This window comes from Cyclopterus lumpus, chromosome 18 (genome assembly GCF_009769545.1).
Source record: "Cyclopterus lumpus isolate fCycLum1 chromosome 18, fCycLum1.pri, whole genome shotgun sequence".
NCBI classification, from domain to species: Eukaryota; Metazoa; Chordata; class Actinopteri; order Perciformes; family Cyclopteridae; genus Cyclopterus; species Cyclopterus lumpus.
Genome location: NC_046983.1, coordinates 14893562 through 14911929, shown reverse-complemented (window position 1 = coordinate 14911929; position 18368 = coordinate 14893562). Strand labels below are relative to the sequence as shown.

The following is an 18368-nucleotide window of genomic DNA, read 5'->3' as shown; positions in this document are numbered from 1 at the left end:
TGACAGCGTGTCTTTGCCGTCAGACTGTGTCCTTTATTTCACTTTGTATCAAAAGCTTCACCTGAGTAAATTCTGTCAACGTACAACAGAGCAACAGTGAGGGGATTTCAATCCTGGCGGTTCAATGCAGGAAAATTACAATTTGAATTATGACCTCATTCTCATTTTTTTGTCTCGAGATCTTCAGACTTTATTCTTAAGTTATTACAGGCTTTCTTTTGTTCTATTGCGACTTTATTTTCGAAATGTTCGACTTTATATTGAACATTTCATACTTTAAGTACGAAGACTTTTTTTGCGTAATATGACATTTTGCTCAAAATGCCATTTGTAATGACTTTTTTTCCTTTCTTCCAACTCCATTCTCCAAATATAAAAAAAATGATTAGATAATATTCTTCTCAAAATGTTCTCAAATTATTTGTATTTTTTTTTCTTAAATTCAGACTTTATTCTGAAATGAATTTTCTCCCAAAATACACTGAAATCATGAGTTTTTCTCAACACTGTGCTCTTCTACAACCAGACTTGGATCCAGTATCTTCCGATGGGACTTAAAGACTACTGATGAAATGGTTGTGGGTCAGAACAGAATCCCTGAGTTACATTTTCCAGGTGAAGACGTGACTTTTTCATGGCAGACGTTTCTTTCTCCGACAGCTGGAAGCTTTTCTACAGCATCTCCTGTTGCACACATTTTGTACACTGAATGAAAAAAAAAAGCAAAGCTGTAGCAAAGTCTTCAAAGCAAAAGTCCAACGAGCGTTCCTCCTGCCGTTAAAGAACGGCGTCAGCGAAATCTTGAATGAAGTAGAAAAACTGGACATAATTACAAACACACTTTGTAGAAACTCGGGTGCATAAAAGTGCTTGTATAAAGGAAAAATATTTCTATTTTTTCATATATTTACATATTCTTTTTTGTGCAGTTTTAGCTAGGATGTAGATGATGGAAGGGATGCAGACTGACGGAGATAACATATCTCATTATAATGGGCGACAGACGAGGACGTCCATCTCCTTCACTGTAAACAAGGAATTAAATAGACGGGAGAAAGGGGACTGCCCTCTGGCATTCATTGTCTTCAGCATTACATCAAACAGTCTCATTCAGTCGGCTGCACAGAAGGAAAGCTCGGGCGAGTACTCTTTTTGGGGACAAAGTGCTGTGTTGTCTTCAGACACATTATCGTAAAACTAATTCACCTCGGCCTCAACGAAGACTCTAACTTCCTGAGAGCGTAAGACTCAAGCAAGCCCTGGACCCCTTCCCGGGACCCCTCCTGTGACCCTTAATGGGACCCCACCTGGGCCTGAGATAAATAAAAAACAATATGAGTCAATATATGAACAAATTGGAGTCATGAAATTGCATACAAATATGCCAATTGTTGTACAAATAAGAGTCCAGACACTTTAGAGTTTTCAAATCTAAAGCCCTGTTTCAGTATCAGGGACTGGTCCGACCAGAGTGTTTATCTACTGATGGGTTGGTTGGTTGGGTCGTGACTACTCGCAGGGCTGGATGGCTTTAATTGCCATAATGCTCCCCAGCCAGAGACGTGGTCTCAGCTCAGCGAGGTCAAAAGTTTCCCTGGGTCAATGTGCAGGAGTCACCGGCTCCAGATCCTAGCCGACTGATGTTAGAATCACATGATTGCTATAAGAGGACCCAAGGAACCGGGTTCTGTGAGATAGGTTCGGAGGTCAACTTTCTTTCTAGTTTCAAATGACTTTCATTTTTCTGCCATGGCATTATTTTCCGGTTGTGACATTTCCTTTGTGGCAGTTGCTACCTGCATACTCTCAGATGTTCATCCATCATGACACCCGGTTATGTTTACATTTCATTCTGCAGCTGCAATGCAGAGATTTGGGGAAATTTGGAACAAAGTCAGAGGGGGCAAAGGAGCGAGAATAAGACCCTGTTTGGCAAATACTTCAATTTCCCTTTCAGAGAGAAGGTGGAGGGCTGCTTCTGAAAGGGAGGGGGGGGAAAGCTACGGGCGGAAACCCTTTTTAAGTGCCAAAGTGTGCCGGAGCGGGAGCCAGCTCGGTGTGTCCGTGGTCCTGGGAGGAGAAGCAGTCGTCGGAGTGGATGAAGTGCAGGGCGGCCTGGTTGTAGCTCAGCAGCGCCTGCTGCTTCTCCTCCGGGCTGTAGTCCAGGGAGTGGGGGTGCACCTGCTGGACATGCCTTTTGATGGTGCTGACCTTCAGCGTGGCAAGAGTGGCGCCGCACACCATGCAGATGAGCCCGTGTCGGCGGCAGTCGTAATCCATCAGGTACTCCATCCGCCAGCGCACCTGGTAGTTCCTCCTCTGGTCCTTGCCGGGGTAGTGGCCGTGGCGGGAGGGCGCGGCGCTGTCGTCCCGCGCTTTACTTTTCCCGCCGCCACTCACACCCTCCTCCTTCTTCACAGCTTTGCCCTGCGCTCTCACACCGGGGGAGGTGTCCTCGTTCATCTCGGCCGCGATGTTTAAGACATCCGCTTCGCCCGGGTTGGTTTCTGCTAAACACAGCAGGCCGTTGTTAGACTAAAGGAAACCACCTGACTGCTAACACACTAAGAGGCACATCACAAGCTGCTGCGTCATCATGTCAATCTTAAACCTGTCAAGATTGGTATGGAAGGAAATCTGTTTAAGTGGGACTTAAAGAAAGAACGTAATATTAGGACTTAAAGGATTCCTCCTGTTTTATCAAATCAAATTCTACTCTCTCATATAAACGCTCACTACAATTTCTCAAGGAATTCAATTCTTAGAGGCTGGAAATTCACAAATACATGCCATAATTAAATTGCACATTTGTAAATCCGGTTGGTGTGCATGAACACGGAAAGGGGGAGGATCAGTCAATTCAGCTTTAAGTACATTTCCACATGTCGTACTCACCACTCCGTTTTATTCGCCCATTAGTTCTAAAAACTCCTGCAAATGTAACCTAATACTAGGTGCAACTCAATAAAGGTGTAAAGAAAAACCTATAGTGGTGTGTGAGCGTCTCACTCTGTGGAGTTTGAAAGCACTTATTACATTTTTTGGGACAAAAACGTCTGCCACATTTATTTAAGTGTAAATGTAAATCAAAGCTTTTAATGTGAAACATTTGTGCAGGAAGTGCATTGACAGTGGCTTAACACCAGTAAAATAAAATGCAAAGTTGAAACTATTGGGAGTAATACGGTGGAAATGGACGATAAACTGAATATCAAGACACAAAGAGATAAACCATAAATGAATAGCCCTATTTATATTTAACAGGAACAGGAACAACGGTTAAAGCTTCTCACCGTCTTGAACTTGCGGGCTTTCACTAGAATAATCTTTGGTCCAGGCAGCAGCCATGGCTTCCCTTTCTTGCCGGCTCAGGGTCGTCGTCTCAGGGTGACACTCCTGGATGTGGCGGCGGAAGCTGCTGACCTTGATCTCGTGCAGGACCTGAGAACACACCATGCAGAAGGCGCCGCGGCCCTGAGGCCCGTGGGCCACCAGGTAGTCGAGGCGGAGCCGCCACGGGTCGCCCTCGTGCAGCCGCCTCTTCCTGGGCTGCCGGAGGGGCGGGGCTCCTCGCTGTGGCGCTCTGACGCCTCCGTTCTCACCGATGAAGTAAGCGTCCTGAGTTAAAGTGCCGTCGCCGTCTGGGTACGAGTCTGTGTTGATCTGCATGGCCTTCACTTCCTGAGCAAAGAGGTCCAACCCGCCTTCTTTGGTGTTGGGCTCTGATTTGATTGAGGTTTCTGACTGATCTGTTGTAAGGCAGAGAATCACACGACAAATGGATTGAACTACACATTAGTACAGCAGTTCTGGGCCTAATCTACTTCGGGTTTTCCCCTGAGTGCCTGTGCTGTCCGTTCCTACCGTGAGCCTGAGCCCAGGCCTGCAGGATGCAGTGCTTCTCCACAGAGCTGTAGACCAAGGAGTTGGGGTGGGTGTCCAGCACGTGGCTCTTGATGTGGTCCAAGTGAAGCGAGGGCAGCTCGCCCCCGCACACCATGCACAGCAGCCGACTGGCCTCCGCCTCGTACTCCATCAGGAACTCCTGGCGGAACCAGGCGTGCAGCGAGTCGTTCAGGTAGCGCTCCAGGGTCTGGGCCGACGGCCCCGCCAGGTCCTGCGGCTCCTCCTCCTCCTCCTGGGGCTGGGGGGCTTCTCCCTCCTCGGAGCTGGGGGGCAGACTGGGGGGTTGTTCTGGCTGCTCTTGGGGCGTCACCGGCTCCGAGGGTTCGGCTGCATTTAGAAAATATAAAGCTTTTATCATGGCTGTCTTTTGTTTAGATTCTGCTTTTTTAAATGTTTTATGATCATCTACAGGCCTCTACAGGGAACAAGCTTTTATACCATAGAGGAAATGAAACACGTCCTCAGTGAGTCTGTTCATGATGCATGTTTATTTTATGATATATTTTGAATAAAGAAGGGCTTCTGTTTAAAGAATTTTAATGGGCACACAAAGTCCTTTAATTATAGATTATAGGTCTTTGATGGGGCTGAATTTGCATAGAGTTGGAGACACTACACTCATTCGCTTTTCTTTCTGCTATCTTACTTGGTCTAGGTTAGCCTAGTTTAGCATAAAGGCTGGAAGCTAGCCTGGGTTTGTTAAAAAACACACCGACCAACAGCTGTAAACAGATGAACATGCCGTACTTTGTTTGAATTGGATTCATTTTACAGACCTTGTTGTTCCTCACACGTCCACTAAAGTTTTGCATTTTTGCCTAAGTGAATGTGTTCTCTGTGGTGTGAAACATGGAAATATATGCTGCCACCTGAGCCGTCATGTCCAGGCACCTCCCTCACTAGCCCCAACACATCACCACTGAATCATTACATCATCCTCCACAGCGAGACGTAAACTCATACTGCCACCAAGTGTGAGCTTTAGAGAACTCACGCCGAGACTCCTACCCACCGGCAGCATGATGGTTCGAGTCCGGCTGCTCCTCTTTTTCCGGAGGCGACGGCGCAGCGGCGGAGCCGTATGACCTCTGAACTCCCCCCAGGCTCAGGTGGCTCTCCCACCCGGAGCGGATGACCTCCTTGTCGGCTGCGCTCCAAAGCAGGGAGTCGGGGTGCTTCTGCCGGATGTGCCTCTTGATGGTGCTGAGCTTCAGGGTGGCCAGTGAGCTGCCGCACACCATGCAGATCATCCCGTGCCGCTGGGGGTCGAAGTCCATCAGGTACTCGCAGCGCCAGTACTCGTGGTAGTAGCGGCGGTGGTCTCGTCCCGGGATCCGGCTCAGGCCCGGACGGGAGGCCCTCTGGACCCTGGGCTTACGTGCGGAGGGCCCGGGGGCCGGGGAGAGGAGGAACGGTTGGTCCAGGCCCTCTGTGATGTTCCAGTAGCTGGTGCCTGGAGATGTGACGGGTGTGACCACGCCGGCCTCTGACTCCTCCTTACCATGGCCATTGGCAAGGCTGTCCTCGTCTGAAACAGGAGACAAACGAGATCAATCCGGTTTACTACACCGTAAAAATGTACAATAGAATATGATGTATATTATACATAACTTTGTTGTCCAGAAAAATGTGTATTGATCAGACTCCAACATCTGTGACTAAGTGTCCCTAAATGTACTCCCTATGTTTTCATACACGGGTGGCACTCCCTTGATTTAAAGTGCATCATGAGAATAAAGTAACATGTTATGGATAAATGTGTTTTCTCAAAATGTAATATTGGAAGCTGTCATTGGCTCACATGACAGCTTCTGTTTGTTTTTTTAGCACCCTCACTCTGGAAGAAACGCACCTGTTGTGTATACTGTCGAGGTATTGTACGCTCACATAATGTTACGTAATATTTAATACGGGTTATTTACTCCAGTAACTCATTATTATTGTTCATTCGTTGGCGTGAGGCGGCCTGTGCCGCCACTGTCCACTAGGTGGCAGCTGCGTGTCTCTCGAGTCCTGCCTGCGTGCTGTTGAGCCTTTGTTTATAGGAGCCACAGAGACGGAGGGGCCATGCTGCTCCACGGCATTGTCCCCGACACGGATTAACTGGCTGTCTGACAATGGCCGTGGCTCTGACAGCCACGCAGTCCCACGTCGCGGTGAGAAACACCATGAATAATAACACTCTTGTTTTTAAATTTCTTTCTTCTTTTTTTTTTTCCTTTACCTCCCAAGTCACTCTCCTCTTGCGTCGCTTCCTCCTCTCCGCTTATTATTAATGAGAGCAGCTCAGCCTGCTCGGCACACCGGAGGTCCACGGGCTCGCTTCCCCCCGGTTCTTTCTCTTCCATCACTGGCCCGGCCGCGGTTTTCCTCGTGGATAGTGGTCCTCCTCGCTTCACCGTGTCGCGGCGCTGAAGCGGGACATGTCACGCTCACGACAACACGTTACAACAGTGACATGTTCACACCGCTCGACACGCATCTGGCAGGCGCTCTATCGCGAGCCCATTGCTGAGGAGCCCGTGCTCTACGATGTCCCCCCCACGCGCGCCCCGCACGGGAGCCAAGTTAACTTTTCATAGAATCACAATATCATGTATTCCACCGGCGATTAGAGCCGTTTCTCCGTCCGGCGCTGAGCAGTCGCGCCGCGGCGCAGGCCTCCAGTAATGTATTTTAAGGCTCTTGCTTGTCTTCAGGGTGGGGAGCCGACTAGGGGCCCCTGGGGCTCCTTAAGGGGCTCCTGGGTAAATTTAAAGAGACAGTAGCAGCGTCCACAATGCACACCCACCCCGGGGGGGGGCAAACAGAGCAGCGGGCGCTAATACTGATAAGCCGCTAATACTAATGCTGTTGTTCTCCCAAAACCATGAGGACAGAGGCGGGCTGGTTCGGCAGAGCATCGGTTAAAAAAAACGAGGCGGGTCCATTGGAAATCAGGGCCCCATGAGCTCGAGCTCATGATGTTTAGTGCTGGAGATCCAGGGGGTCGGAGGCTACTTTGATTCTAAAAACAAATCCTGTGTAGTCATTTTTAACAAGCTATATTCACAACCTGAGTTATTATACATAGGGAACAGTTATCTTTATTAATAAACAATTCACTCTTTCAAGAGCCTCAATTGACGTATTTTGCTTTGTCTGAACAATGGACCCCCTCCCATATTCCGTTTGCTACCACAGAGGATCCTTTAAATATGGCCATGCAAGAACAGCCATGTTTTTGTTGCATTTACACTACAATCATACATTCTCTTATCAAATGTTATTGATTTGATTTAAATCCCCAAAAATATGACTACTAAAGACCGTCCCCTCTAGATTTATGGAGATAAACGTGTCCAGACAGTACTCGTGTGCCGGATTGAGTTACATTAAGATATTATTTACTGAAATAAAATTAGAGCCCGCCTTGAAATGGAATTTGAAAAAGATTTGAGAAGATATGTTGTCTTCTTTTATTCACCAGCCTATAGGTTAATTACTGTACCACTACCACTATTATTTTCCTCAAACGTTCTTATAAATAAACATGTGATCGTTGAACTTATTATTCAAACCCCCCTGTATTTGGTGGTTCTGCACATGAATTGAGGTCAGCTGTAGAAAAAGCCAATAAATCAATGAACCTTTGTCAAGCTGCGCCAAATTGGAAACAAATGCTATATGTTATTGCGAGCTTTATGTAACACCTGAGCATTGTCACAATGTTGTTCTTTTTTGATTGCTTATTGAATGTGAGTCCTGCCCCGAATCCAGGTTTCCATAAAGCTTGAAATAAAAAATGCGGTCAGTCCGACCGCCGTCGTGACTCGTGGACGTGTAGGTTCTCAGCTCGTTGTGATATTATTTCTCATAAACGCCACTTAATGGTTTCGAGCGGAGGGGGGCGTTGTGCCGCGCTGTCTCTGCGTGTCCGCGCCACGGAGCATACGCACGCGCACGCAGAGCAGGCATCCAGGTCCCACATCCGGGTACTTTTGAGCGTTGTCAAGGCAGCGTCAGAGAGCACGGCTAGCTGGCGGAAAGTAGCTGCAGTGTCCTGGCAACGTATCTGGCCAAAAAAAATCGTTCACAAAAACTGAACGGAAAGTTAGGTGTAACTAAAGGTATCGGGTATGCATGTTTTTCTTCCACACGTTTCCGGCCGTCGTGCTTTTACGACAGCAGTGTGCGGGGTTTCTCGCTGCTTTTCGGGCAGGCAGCAGGCTCAGACAGGCGCCCGTCCGTGTGGACAACAGGGGGAAGATCTTGTCCATTGTGCCGCTGAGAGAGACACCGCGGTTAGGCTCGATTTCCGCCCTAAATGTCGCGGTTTCCCCACCGCGTTTCGGTGTGCGGTGTTGTTTGCGCTTTAGCTCGGCCGCTCCGCCGCGTTTTCAATCAAATAGTCGCAGAATAAAGAATAAAATGGCTCTCGACAGATATAATTTGTGATAGAAAGGGACAGCTTTAAAGGGACAGTATCACTCCGCTTCCTTCCTGGTTCCTGTAGCTGAACGTACGGCTACACAGTTCTACATATGCGCGACGTGTTTGTATCATCAAAGAAGCCGGTGGATGGGGTATTTAATATCCATATGTTAAGATGCAACATTTTAATATTTAACCAACTATAAGGTGTACTCTGTCTCACGTGGAAATCGTGTTGTGAAGAGGAGCTGGGCGTCTTGGTAGCTTACATATGCATTGTCTGTTGATTAGCATGCGATCCAGTTCAACCATGAGCTCAAATGTGACATTGTTTTAGTAAAGAACGAGTAGAAAACAAAAGAAGAGTAAAGTAAGAAAGTGAACTGAGGCTCTAACCACACATTGTGAACACGTTGCATTTGAAGTGTTACACATATGTGTTAAACCACACTGGGCTGAAATGTGAATGTATAACATCTGAAATGTGATTGGCATGTGACATAAAATCATCAAATGTTGACATCATGTGGCGTGATGATGTGAATTTATCACAACTCTGTGTCCTTAAGTATGACCAATTCTACAATTATGCACATGGGATATTACATGTTAGATGGATGTTTGTATATTTTCCATATTAAATATTTGATAGTCACTTGTATCATGATAATCTTCACTTCCCGAGATATCTAATGCGATCCAGTAATACAGCTCTGCCCCATATTCTATCTACAAAGATTTTAATGTTCTAATTGAGATGCTAATTCAACTATATGTTTGTTATTGAGGTTGTAGCTGGTGTTGTTGTACTGGATAGCATTATATTCAAATGGAAAAGAAAAATCTATAGAATTTATGCCTGAGCTGTTGTAGTATTGGATTGATTTGATAGACAGGTGTACCCAATTAAATGTCCACTGGGTGTATTGCATCTAGTCAGTATTTCCACTTAGTCCTCCATTTTAAAGACATGTGATATAAAATGTTTCTGCTACAGATTCTAGCACAGTTACCAGGTTTATTACAAAGTAACATGCAATTCTCTCTCTGCTCTTTCTGTTCCTCAGGACAGCCACATACCGATGTGATGTCAGTGAGATTAGGCAGCTGCTCAGCAGAGCAAAACATCATGTCTGAGGACACCATGTAAATTGATGCCGGCTACGATTCTAGACTGACGGGATGAATTGAATCGGCGCGACAAGGGAAGAACCAACCAGCACTGTTGGATGAGAACTGATGGGCCGTCCAAGCTGGCGATGCCAACTGCAAAAGATAAAGGTGGCTCAACGTCCCACCGCTACCGGCCGGCGTCAGAATACGATGATGCCACCCTCACCCAAAAGAGACAATACTGGAGAACCAAGAAACGAGAGCAGCGGGCCCGACTGACAGAGCGCAGAGGAAAGGGAATGCAGGGCGGAAAGCTCCTACATCTGCATGCCCCTGCAGTGATGAATTCTACTTTATCCGACCCTTTTGCTGCTTTCTCTTCTCCTTTGCAGAGTAACAATGACTCATGCAAAACAGTCGGCGTCTCTGGAAATACTGTCGGGGGCAGCTCAGTTAAAGCCACTGACAACCAAAAGGAGAAGTGGCTCCATACAATGAAACTTGACAGGGTCTCGCCTCAGTTGCCAGCATCATGTTCCATCTCAGCCAAAGCTGCTCGGGGCCACACAGCCACAGCGAGGGGTGCTGTGAGCAGAGCCGTTACCTCACCCAGTGGAACCCAGCTGAACACCCGTTCCTCAGTGCCTCCAGTCAGAGTGACCAGAACTACCAATGGCAGCTGTGCTGAAACAACGCCTCAGTCATGTGTGTCTATGCAGGGCGCATCAGTCCCCAAAACACAACATAAGGCACAAGTTGCATTACGCATCCTACCCACCAATGTGACCACAGGCATGATTCTTATGTCTTCACCATGTGTCCCAGTCTCTATTAAAACAGAGGGCAGAACTGCAAACGCAACGCCTCAAAGTGGAACAAAGAGTGCCTTGGTCACCTTGCAGAGGGCTAAAGGTGTGAGCAACTCCCATTCTTCCCCAGAGCCAGAGGAGGAGAGAGCAGCCAGGCGCAGAGAGCAATGGCGGATCAAAAAGCGAGAGCAGAGGGCAAAGCTGGCAGCTCAGATAGCTAAAGCAAGAGAAAGGACGCAGAGCGCGGAGGTGACGTTACAGAGACAAACAGCACAAAAAACAGGACTTGTGGGAGGCAAGATTCTTCAGCATCTTCCATCTCAGTCGTTTTTGAGAGGAGCGGGCCAGAGGCAGTGTCCTACTCGGGTCAAAACGTCATTTACATCTGCCAAAAGGGAAAATTATGAACTGCAAAGTGGGGCAGGACATTTTGCTACAGTTAACCTGCAAGCAGATCGGATTAAGGTACACAATCCATATGGGAATAGGACAACACAGACAGCCGTCACATGGGACGCTATTTCTGTTAGAAAGCCAGGGGAGTCGATGAGAAAGTTTCCAAGTTATGGACATCTTTCCAATGTTGCCCGAGGGATAGCACGATGTAAAACACCAAGACAGAGGTTCATTGATGCACAGAAGAGTTTCATGAATCAAAGAAACCTAAGATGTAGATCCCCGTTACTTTCTTCAGTCTTTGCTACCAGAAATATGCCCCAAATCGACCCCAACGACACGCCTGAGCAGATAATAGCCAAACGGCGAGAGTACTGGCGGATTAAAAAGCGTGAACAGCGAGCTAAGCTGTCGATGGAAGTGAGGTCTCGGTTAAAGGAAAGGGACTCTCTGATGCGAAGAATGAAGCGTTACCAGTCGATCCTGGAGGAGATGAGGAGGGCAAGAGCGCTGGCCCAGTCAGCAGGAAGCAGCCTCACCCACGCCTCCGAGGCCATCGGAGGGTTCATCAAAGAGGACGGGACACTGACTATTAACATTCCCCAGGTTCCTTCAGATCATAACACAGAGTGTCATGTAGTTCTTGATAACACCCTCTTCACGAAACCTCAGCACCAACCTAGTACGCAAAGAAGAGTCATAACACCCATCCGTGTAACCCCTCCTCCCCTCCGCCCAGCTCAGGTGAAAGTCTCCTTTCCTCTTGCTGGACAGTCAGTCAACAAGTCTCCAGGACTACTGTCAACCAGACAAAGGACTGGACTTGAAAGCACAGCGGTTCCTAATCCACACAAGTTCGCAATCCAAACTGTTAGTCAGCTCACACTCACTCATCCTCAAACCCCTCAAAATGCTGTATCTGGAGAATCAACAGCGCAGTCAAACCTTGGGGGCTGTGTCATGAAAATGGCTGTGTCAAGTAATGCGTCATCACTGTCGACGCTCTCTCTGGATCCAAACTTGACAGAGGAGGAGAGAATGGCAAAGAAAAGGGAGTACTGGAGGATAAAGAAGCGCGAGCAACGAGCAGCTCGTGCGTCTCGATTGAAGCAGGGCGTCTTACAGGCCAGGGCCAGTGCGACCTTCCTGAGGAGGAGGGCCCAGAAGCTAGTAGCAATAACCACCACACCATTAGGCAGAAGTCTTCCTGACCATACAGGAAATGCACAATCTCTCCCCAATAACAGTGTGCCGGTTACACCACATGCAAATGTGATAAAACAAGAGAGTGAGTCTATGCCAGAAGTTGACCTACATTCTCAACCAGAACAAGCCATCTGTCCAGATATCAAAGCCCCAACCTCCCCACCACCACCTCCAGCGCCTCCTGCAGAGCCGGACCCGGCTCTGAATGCGGACAGCCAAGCTGCCACTCTGCTAGCCGTAGCCTCTATGAAGAAACTCTTGGAAGAATCACTGAGCACAGTGACGGAGTGTGGCAATGAGCCGACTGCCATAAAAATGGAGTCAACGGAAGAGGCCTCAGAGCAAGAGATGGAGCCAAATATACCTCCGAACGAGTTGGCTCCTATTGCTGCTGACTTGACATTGGAGATAAAAAGCTGGCCACCGGAATCTGATGCCTTGGTACAAGCATGTTCACCAAGCCCTCATCTCAAGGACTCATCCCAAAGTAGCCAGACACTCCCACCTCTTCCCACCTCCAGCGAGATAGTCCTGCCTCCCACCTGCGAGCACTCATCCCAAACCCTTTCCAACTTCATAGTAAACCCCTCCGTGGAAGCCTCTTCGCCACGCAGAGCCCAGAGGCTTCGTACCAAACAAGCAGGCCTTCAAAGCTGCTGTTCCCTAGAGCCGCCAAAGCTACATCACCCACCGCTGGATCAACCACAACCACAGCAACAACCCTGTGAACAACAGTGTCAGGCACAGGAAGAATGCCAAAACAGCACTTCACGACCAGCACAAGGATATCTCGGCGTGGTGACCGAGCGCAGCGGCTTGTTCAGCCTGCAGAGGAAGAGGGAGTACTGGAAGCTGATGAAGAGGCAGCAAAGGGCCCGGTTAAGGGCCCGGCAGAAGGACAGACAGGGAGAATGCAGCAGTCGCCTCTCGCAGAAAAACATGCAGGTGATGTGATCATTTGGTACCATGGCAACATGTAGATGCTCACACATTGTGGTGTAGAGTAATAAAGAGCCAATATTGTAACACGTAGCTAATATTGTACTGAGACTGAGTGAAGGATTCAGGGGGAGTTTAGAAGAAGCAACAGTTTGAAGCAACAGCTTGAGTCCTGCTCCCTTTGCGAGCTAGCTTGTGTAACATTAGCATGTGCATTTGTGTCACCCCTTCTCACAAAAAAAACTGAAACCTGATACTGAGGTATCATTTTCAAATTAGATTTTGCCCCAATCAATCAAAATTCTGTATTTGTATATCAGTGCTTTTTGAAAATGTTCATCTCACTTTTAACAGTATCGCGATAATACTAATAACCTTGATAATGTTGGGGACATGTGAAATGTTCATACCGTTTCGTCTCCACCAGACTTTGTCTTGTAGGGTTTTCACAAGCTCTGAGCACCACGGAGTTGTGCTTTTCAGTTTGAGCCCCTGGACTTTGCTTAAAAATTACTTTTATGTTCTACGGGTATATTGATATATATAGAAATTCGCAGAACGCCGACTAGCGGCAATTTTGGCTCCGTATGAATTGATATGAGCAAGAACATTAAGTTCAGCCATGATCACGTAAAGTCTGTCCTTATGAATGCACCACCAACTCTCTGAAGTGCATGTGACTATTAACGCTGATCTTTGTCAATTGCAATGAGGCTCATTTGCATTTGCACAATATTGCGCTACATGTCTGGAGATCTATCGCCTCATTTTAAAATTGTGGAAATAGAACCAATAAGCTACTTGCTGGGCAGCACTGTCAGGGGTGACCCTGATGATGAACCCTGGTTATACTGAATTCACAGGATCCGGTACTGCTCAAGACACCAGCGCCTGCCTTGAGTCCTGTTGGTGAACACAAAGAGCACACGGGTTGTAGACATGGCCGCTGCCCTCTCCAGCTGAAACCTGAGTCATTACGCCACAAACCTCTGTCTGGCATTTGACACTTGAACAGCAAAAATAGGGGCTGAGTTTAGCTCGGGGAAAACACGTATGTGCATGTTTCAGATAGATTATTGTCTGGTTGCTGTGTTTAATGGTGCTTGCCTGTGAAAAACTGAGATAAAAATTTCCTGTTCATATCTTTGTCTTTCAGGCTCCATATCTTGTTAATATGAACACTGTTAAGGGTTTGAATCCTCCAGGAAAACCATCCCTCAAGCCCAAGCCATCCATAGCTGCAGTGACCAGTATCCCCTCTGTCATGTGCGTCAGCCCCACAACATACAACGCTGAACAGTCACCTTACACACTCCAGGTCAAAGTGCCCGTCACCAGTGTCACCAGTGTCTCCTGTTCACCCAGAATTGAGCTGAACCGCGTGAACATTGGAACTTCACAGATCATGTCCGACTGTCAAGGAGCTCACGAGAATCCACAACAAGCCATGCCCGGTTCCCGACAGTGGATGTCCAGAAGCCCAGACCTGGACTCGGCCCCCTCGCTCTCTACTCTGAAGCCCCCAGACAACCCACTGTCCAGCATCAACCTTCAACCCATTGAACCCCCTCTCACTTCAAATTCTAGCCCTAGTCCAATAAAAATCCCTTGTTCTCAGCTTGCGAGTCCCACACATATGATACATACTCCCACCAAGCTGCCATCGATAACCTCCATGGTTCCACCAAAGCCCATCCCAGGGGAGTCTGAGGAGGACTTTCTGAGGAGGAAGAGGGAGTACTGGAGGATAAAAAAGAAGGAACAGAGAGCCAGGAAGGCCATTCGGGACAAGGGAGTCACCCCAAGGAGGGCCTCCAACAACTTGAGGCCCATCCTGCCTGCCCAGGACCCACAAACACAGGTATATAAAAACTAATTATTCTGGACATATTAAATGATGAAAATCAGACAGTTACGCACACATTGTGCACCACTCAGGTTACATTCATACTGAAGTTTGTTTATTGCAATCTTTTTTGTTTTTATTAAACCACAGTATTTTCTCTCTGCCTGTAGGATTCTGGTCAGTGGGTGAGCTCCTCTGAGGAGTCAGAACATATAATGAGGTGGGAAACTTGTATTACTGCCATCAAATCCGTTTGGCTGCAGTCTCGATTTGGGATGATAATGAATGTAACTAGTGCTCTCTTTCACAGCAATTCAGAGGACACCGACCCGGGATCGTTTTCCTTCTCAAGTCACACAGAACCAGTCGAAGGTGAAGTATCAACTATGTCACTTTGAACCTCCTAAATGTTTCAAATTGGAGAAATTGTCACAAAACATTTTCTCTTTCAACTGTAGTTGATTCGGAGCTTCTGTTCGCCGACTATGAGAATAGTAACGGCGAGGAAGATCCCGTGTCAGACGCCGTGTGGAGGAACCGCTACCTCATGGACTACGATCCGCTCAACCAGCTGCTGGTGTGCATGGTGTGTGGAGAGCTGCAGTACTCCCACAACCTGGAGGGAGTGAGAGCCCACATCGACGAGGCCCACCCGGAAACCCTGGCCCTGGAGCCCAGGGAGCAACGGCAAATACTGGAGGCCTGGGACGAGCAGGTGTCCCAGAGGGAACGCTTCTTCACCAGCCAGCTCCAGCAACACAGCGGGGCCCTGGCAGGTACAGTACGACCGCAGACAGAACACGTATACTAAAGGTGCTAACTAGAACCATATGGGGTTCTTATGCTTGTAGGAAGACAAGTGCCTGGGAGAACTGTTTATACCATCTGTAAAAGGTTCCACCCAGAACCCCCTATGAGAGGTTATATACATAACCCTTCTATGGTATAATAGTTCCACCCAGAATCCTCTCTGGGTGTTTTATCTTCTTCTAAAACTTTAACAAGAAGTTCAAGTTTTAGAGGGTGTTCAATCAAGAACCCTTTTATACTCCAAGGATTACATCTAGATCTCACCAGGTGGTTTCTGGAGGTGTGCGCCAAAGAGATATAGATATATGCCGCCACTGTTTATAGTACCGATGCCTCATCATATCACTACTAGTGCATGCATGTCTGTGGAGGCAGGAGGTCGAGACACATTTCAAATCATTCTAACTTTTTTTTTAAACGATTTTTTCGGTTTGGTTCAAATGCTAAATTTGTATTTATGATGTAGAAAATAAATACTTACTTACCCTTTTGTTTAGATAATAACAGTAATAGTTCTCTATTATAAATAAAATTAACTTACCCTCCACAAACCGTTTTAAAGTATAGTCTTTCTTGTTACTGCTTTTAAAATGTCATTTAGTTATAATTTGTAAATGAATGCTAATTTACTTCTAAAGTTACACATCGTGTCCAATAATCTATACAGTGTATCAGCACGGTTGAGCAGAGTTGGCTACAAGTAAAAATAAATGCCTCTGGGCTTTATGCCAGAGAGATGAACAAAAGATGCTGATACAAAACCATGGTTATGAAAATGAACCATCGGAGAGAGGGAAGGTCCTCCCGAAGCGTGCCGCTGTATTGAGGGTGGAGGGCCGGATTGCAATTGAGCCACAACACAACATCAACAAGCATGACTTGAGAAGTGCAAACAACTTGGAGCAAAAGAATCTGCATGGTATTACATCATTTTCCGTGTCACTTATTGCATGTGTGATAGGCACAAAACGTAGTTTTGAGACCAAACGTACTCCTCCTGGTGAAAGATCTGGTGGTGTGTGACCCCCCCATCTCCAGTCTGTCATGTAGTCTGAAGACCACGACGATTTCAAGCCCCCGATTACCAGACGGCAAGTTGTGTAGTGTGAACTTGGCTTTAGTCTGGAGAGCAGATCACAGTATGCTGTTGGTTTTCATTTGCAGAAGCACACAGGAACTGAGAGGACTGCGTGAGCCAGCTGAGGACCACAGACCAGGAGAGAACATCCACACTTTGTCTTATTTATTTATTAGAATTGTATCACTGTGTTTACGTTCATAGAGAGTCACCTTGGAAGAAAATGCTGTATTTAGAACATTCACCCCAACGAGCAGCTTTACCTCATTTCCTACCAGGGTTGTAATGTGGGTTCATCAGTCAGTAAGGACATTTTTTTACATCGAAGCCTTGACGACTGAGATTTTTTCAATATTTTTAATATTTTAAAAAGTGCAACATTCTTGGAAATACAGTCTTTGTACCCATTGTAGGCTAAAAGCATCCTGGACCTATGAACACAGAGAAAAACCTATATTGAAATAATCTACTTTCTAAAATCTTCAAGTTCAGACATTTTAAACCTCATCAACTACAAGCAGTCAGTTTTTCGGTGTTCATTGCTGAGCTTATGATTACATCATTATTTCCCCAGACTGGGCCACTCTGCTGAACTCCTTCCTCACTAGCAGTAGGATGAAGTCGTGGCCATTGCAGTTTGGGAAATATTTAATTCAAACATTTGATCATTCCAGGTGGACAATAGACGAGATACATGACAACAGAAAAAGTTATGTTTTGTTTCAGTTTGCAGGAGTTTAACCAAATTCCAGAGTTAAAGCCTGGTCCAACCTTAAAGTGTGACGGTCTCTTCCAAATAATGGTTAAACTGTATTATCACAGTAACAAAAGGAGAGAGGGGTCATAAAGTGAGCAGAATCACCGTACACGGCATTATCCGCCTCGAGTTTGCTAACATTAGCCACCCTAGGTTACTGGTCATACCAGACCACGTACAACTATTGCTGATGAGTCCAGCTTTTATGTTCTAATAAGACGGTTATGTTGAACCTTCGTTCAAACCTCCATTAACCTCTGGAGCCCGAGAGACCCAACTTCCATTAATCAGTGAAGGCAAACTAGTAGATCACACATTGTTGAACAAATCAACTAAAATACAACACTGACACCTTAAAGTTACACAGTTCCAATACATTAAACAGTCAATTTAGATTCTAGCTGTAAGACAATTAAGAGTTCTGCTCTGCTAGCAGGCTTGTGTTCAGGTCCAAGGCGGTTCTAGACCCTGGTTGTCTAGAACGGTTCTACAGGATTGTGTATGTGATACTGCGTCATGCTGTTCTTCAAACCCTGAATCCTACGTATGTTCCTCCATGAAAACTTTTTGTATAAAGACAACTTTTGTACAACTTTATCAAATGTGGAAAGACCTCCTGCAGTTCATATTAGCTTCACCATGTGGCATAAACCAACCCTCTGCACTGTAAATACACAAAATACTAAAGTGGTTGTGAGATGTATGAGGCTGGGTGGTTTTACAATATTTGGAGCTATGGTATTCATTATTTATTGAATCTCCTCTTATATAATGATTATTGATGATGAATTATTCATATCTGTAAAGAGCTCCATGTTAGAGAAGTTTCTCATTTGTGAGTATTGAGTCCAAGGCTTTCCTGCATGAGTAGTTAAATGTTTTTGTACCATTTCCATTCAGAGTAAACTGCTGAACTGATGTTCTGTTTGAGCACACAGCTGTAGAGAAGACTGCCTGCACAGCTGAACAGTGTAGCTAGCTGGAGGTGACCAAGCTATTCTACCTTCTGAGAATGTAATTCTGACTTGACTTGTTTAACACTTCAAAGGGAATGTGTCAATGCTTTTTCAGTAATAAACCTTTTCTACCTTTGGG

General features: G+C 46.5%; 2 protein-coding genes across 6 annotated transcripts in view; one reads left to right on the top strand and one right to left on the bottom strand.

The window, feature by feature from the left end:
• The window catches only part of si:dkey-106g10.7 (uncharacterized protein C11orf95), a 6944-nt gene extending 307 nt beyond the window's left edge, over nt 1-6637 (bottom strand). The window contains exons 1-5 of one of the 2 annotated variants that reach the window (XM_034556661.1): nt 6131-6637; nt 4919-5434; nt 3865-4233; nt 3294-3749; nt 1-2510 (exon numbers count right to left, since the gene is read on the bottom strand). The exon at nt 1-2510 is cut by the window's left edge and continues 307 nt beyond it. In XM_034556661.1, coding sequence (XP_034412552.1) covers nt 2020-2510; nt 3294-3749; nt 3865-4233; nt 4919-5434; nt 6131-6254 — 1956 coding nt within the window. In that variant the 5' untranslated portion in view covers nt 6255-6637 and the 3' untranslated portion in view covers nt 1-2019. The remainder of the gene's footprint in view (nt 2511-3293; nt 3750-3864; nt 4234-4918; nt 5435-6130) is intronic. The other variant, XM_034556662.1, reaches the window with a different exon arrangement.
• On the top strand, nt 5954-18368 carry si:dkey-28a3.2. Of its 4 annotated transcripts, none has more exons than XM_034556657.1 (7): nt 5954-6062; nt 9387-12788; nt 13939-14643; nt 14799-14848; nt 14939-15000; nt 15087-15404; nt 16603-18368. In XM_034556657.1, exons 2-7 carry the CDS (start codon nt 9549-9551, stop codon nt 16617-16619), a joined length of 4392 nt encoding a protein of 1463 aa, XP_034412548.1. In that variant the 5' UTR covers nt 5954-6062; nt 9387-9548; the 3' UTR covers nt 16620-18368. The 4 variants fall into 4 exon arrangements, with proteins under 4 accessions (XP_034412548.1, XP_034412551.1, XP_034412549.1 ...); XM_034556660.1 differs by lacking the exon at nt 5954-6062 and adding an exon at nt 7865-8015; XM_034556658.1 differs by lacking the exon at nt 5954-6062 and adding an exon at nt 7866-8022.

Coding starts and splice junctions, on each gene's coding strand:
- si:dkey-28a3.2 (XM_034556657.1), top strand. CDS start 9,549: ATGAGAACTGATGGGCCGTCCAAGCTGGCGATGCCAACTGCAAAAGAT. Junction 12,789..13,938: donor TCTCGCAGAAAAACATGCAG/GTGATGTGATCA, acceptor TTTGTCTTTCAG/GCTCCATATCTTGTTAATAT. Junction 15,001..15,086: donor TCACACAGAACCAGTCGAAG/GTGAAGTATCAA, acceptor TTTCAACTGTAG/TTGATTCGGAGCTTCTGTTC.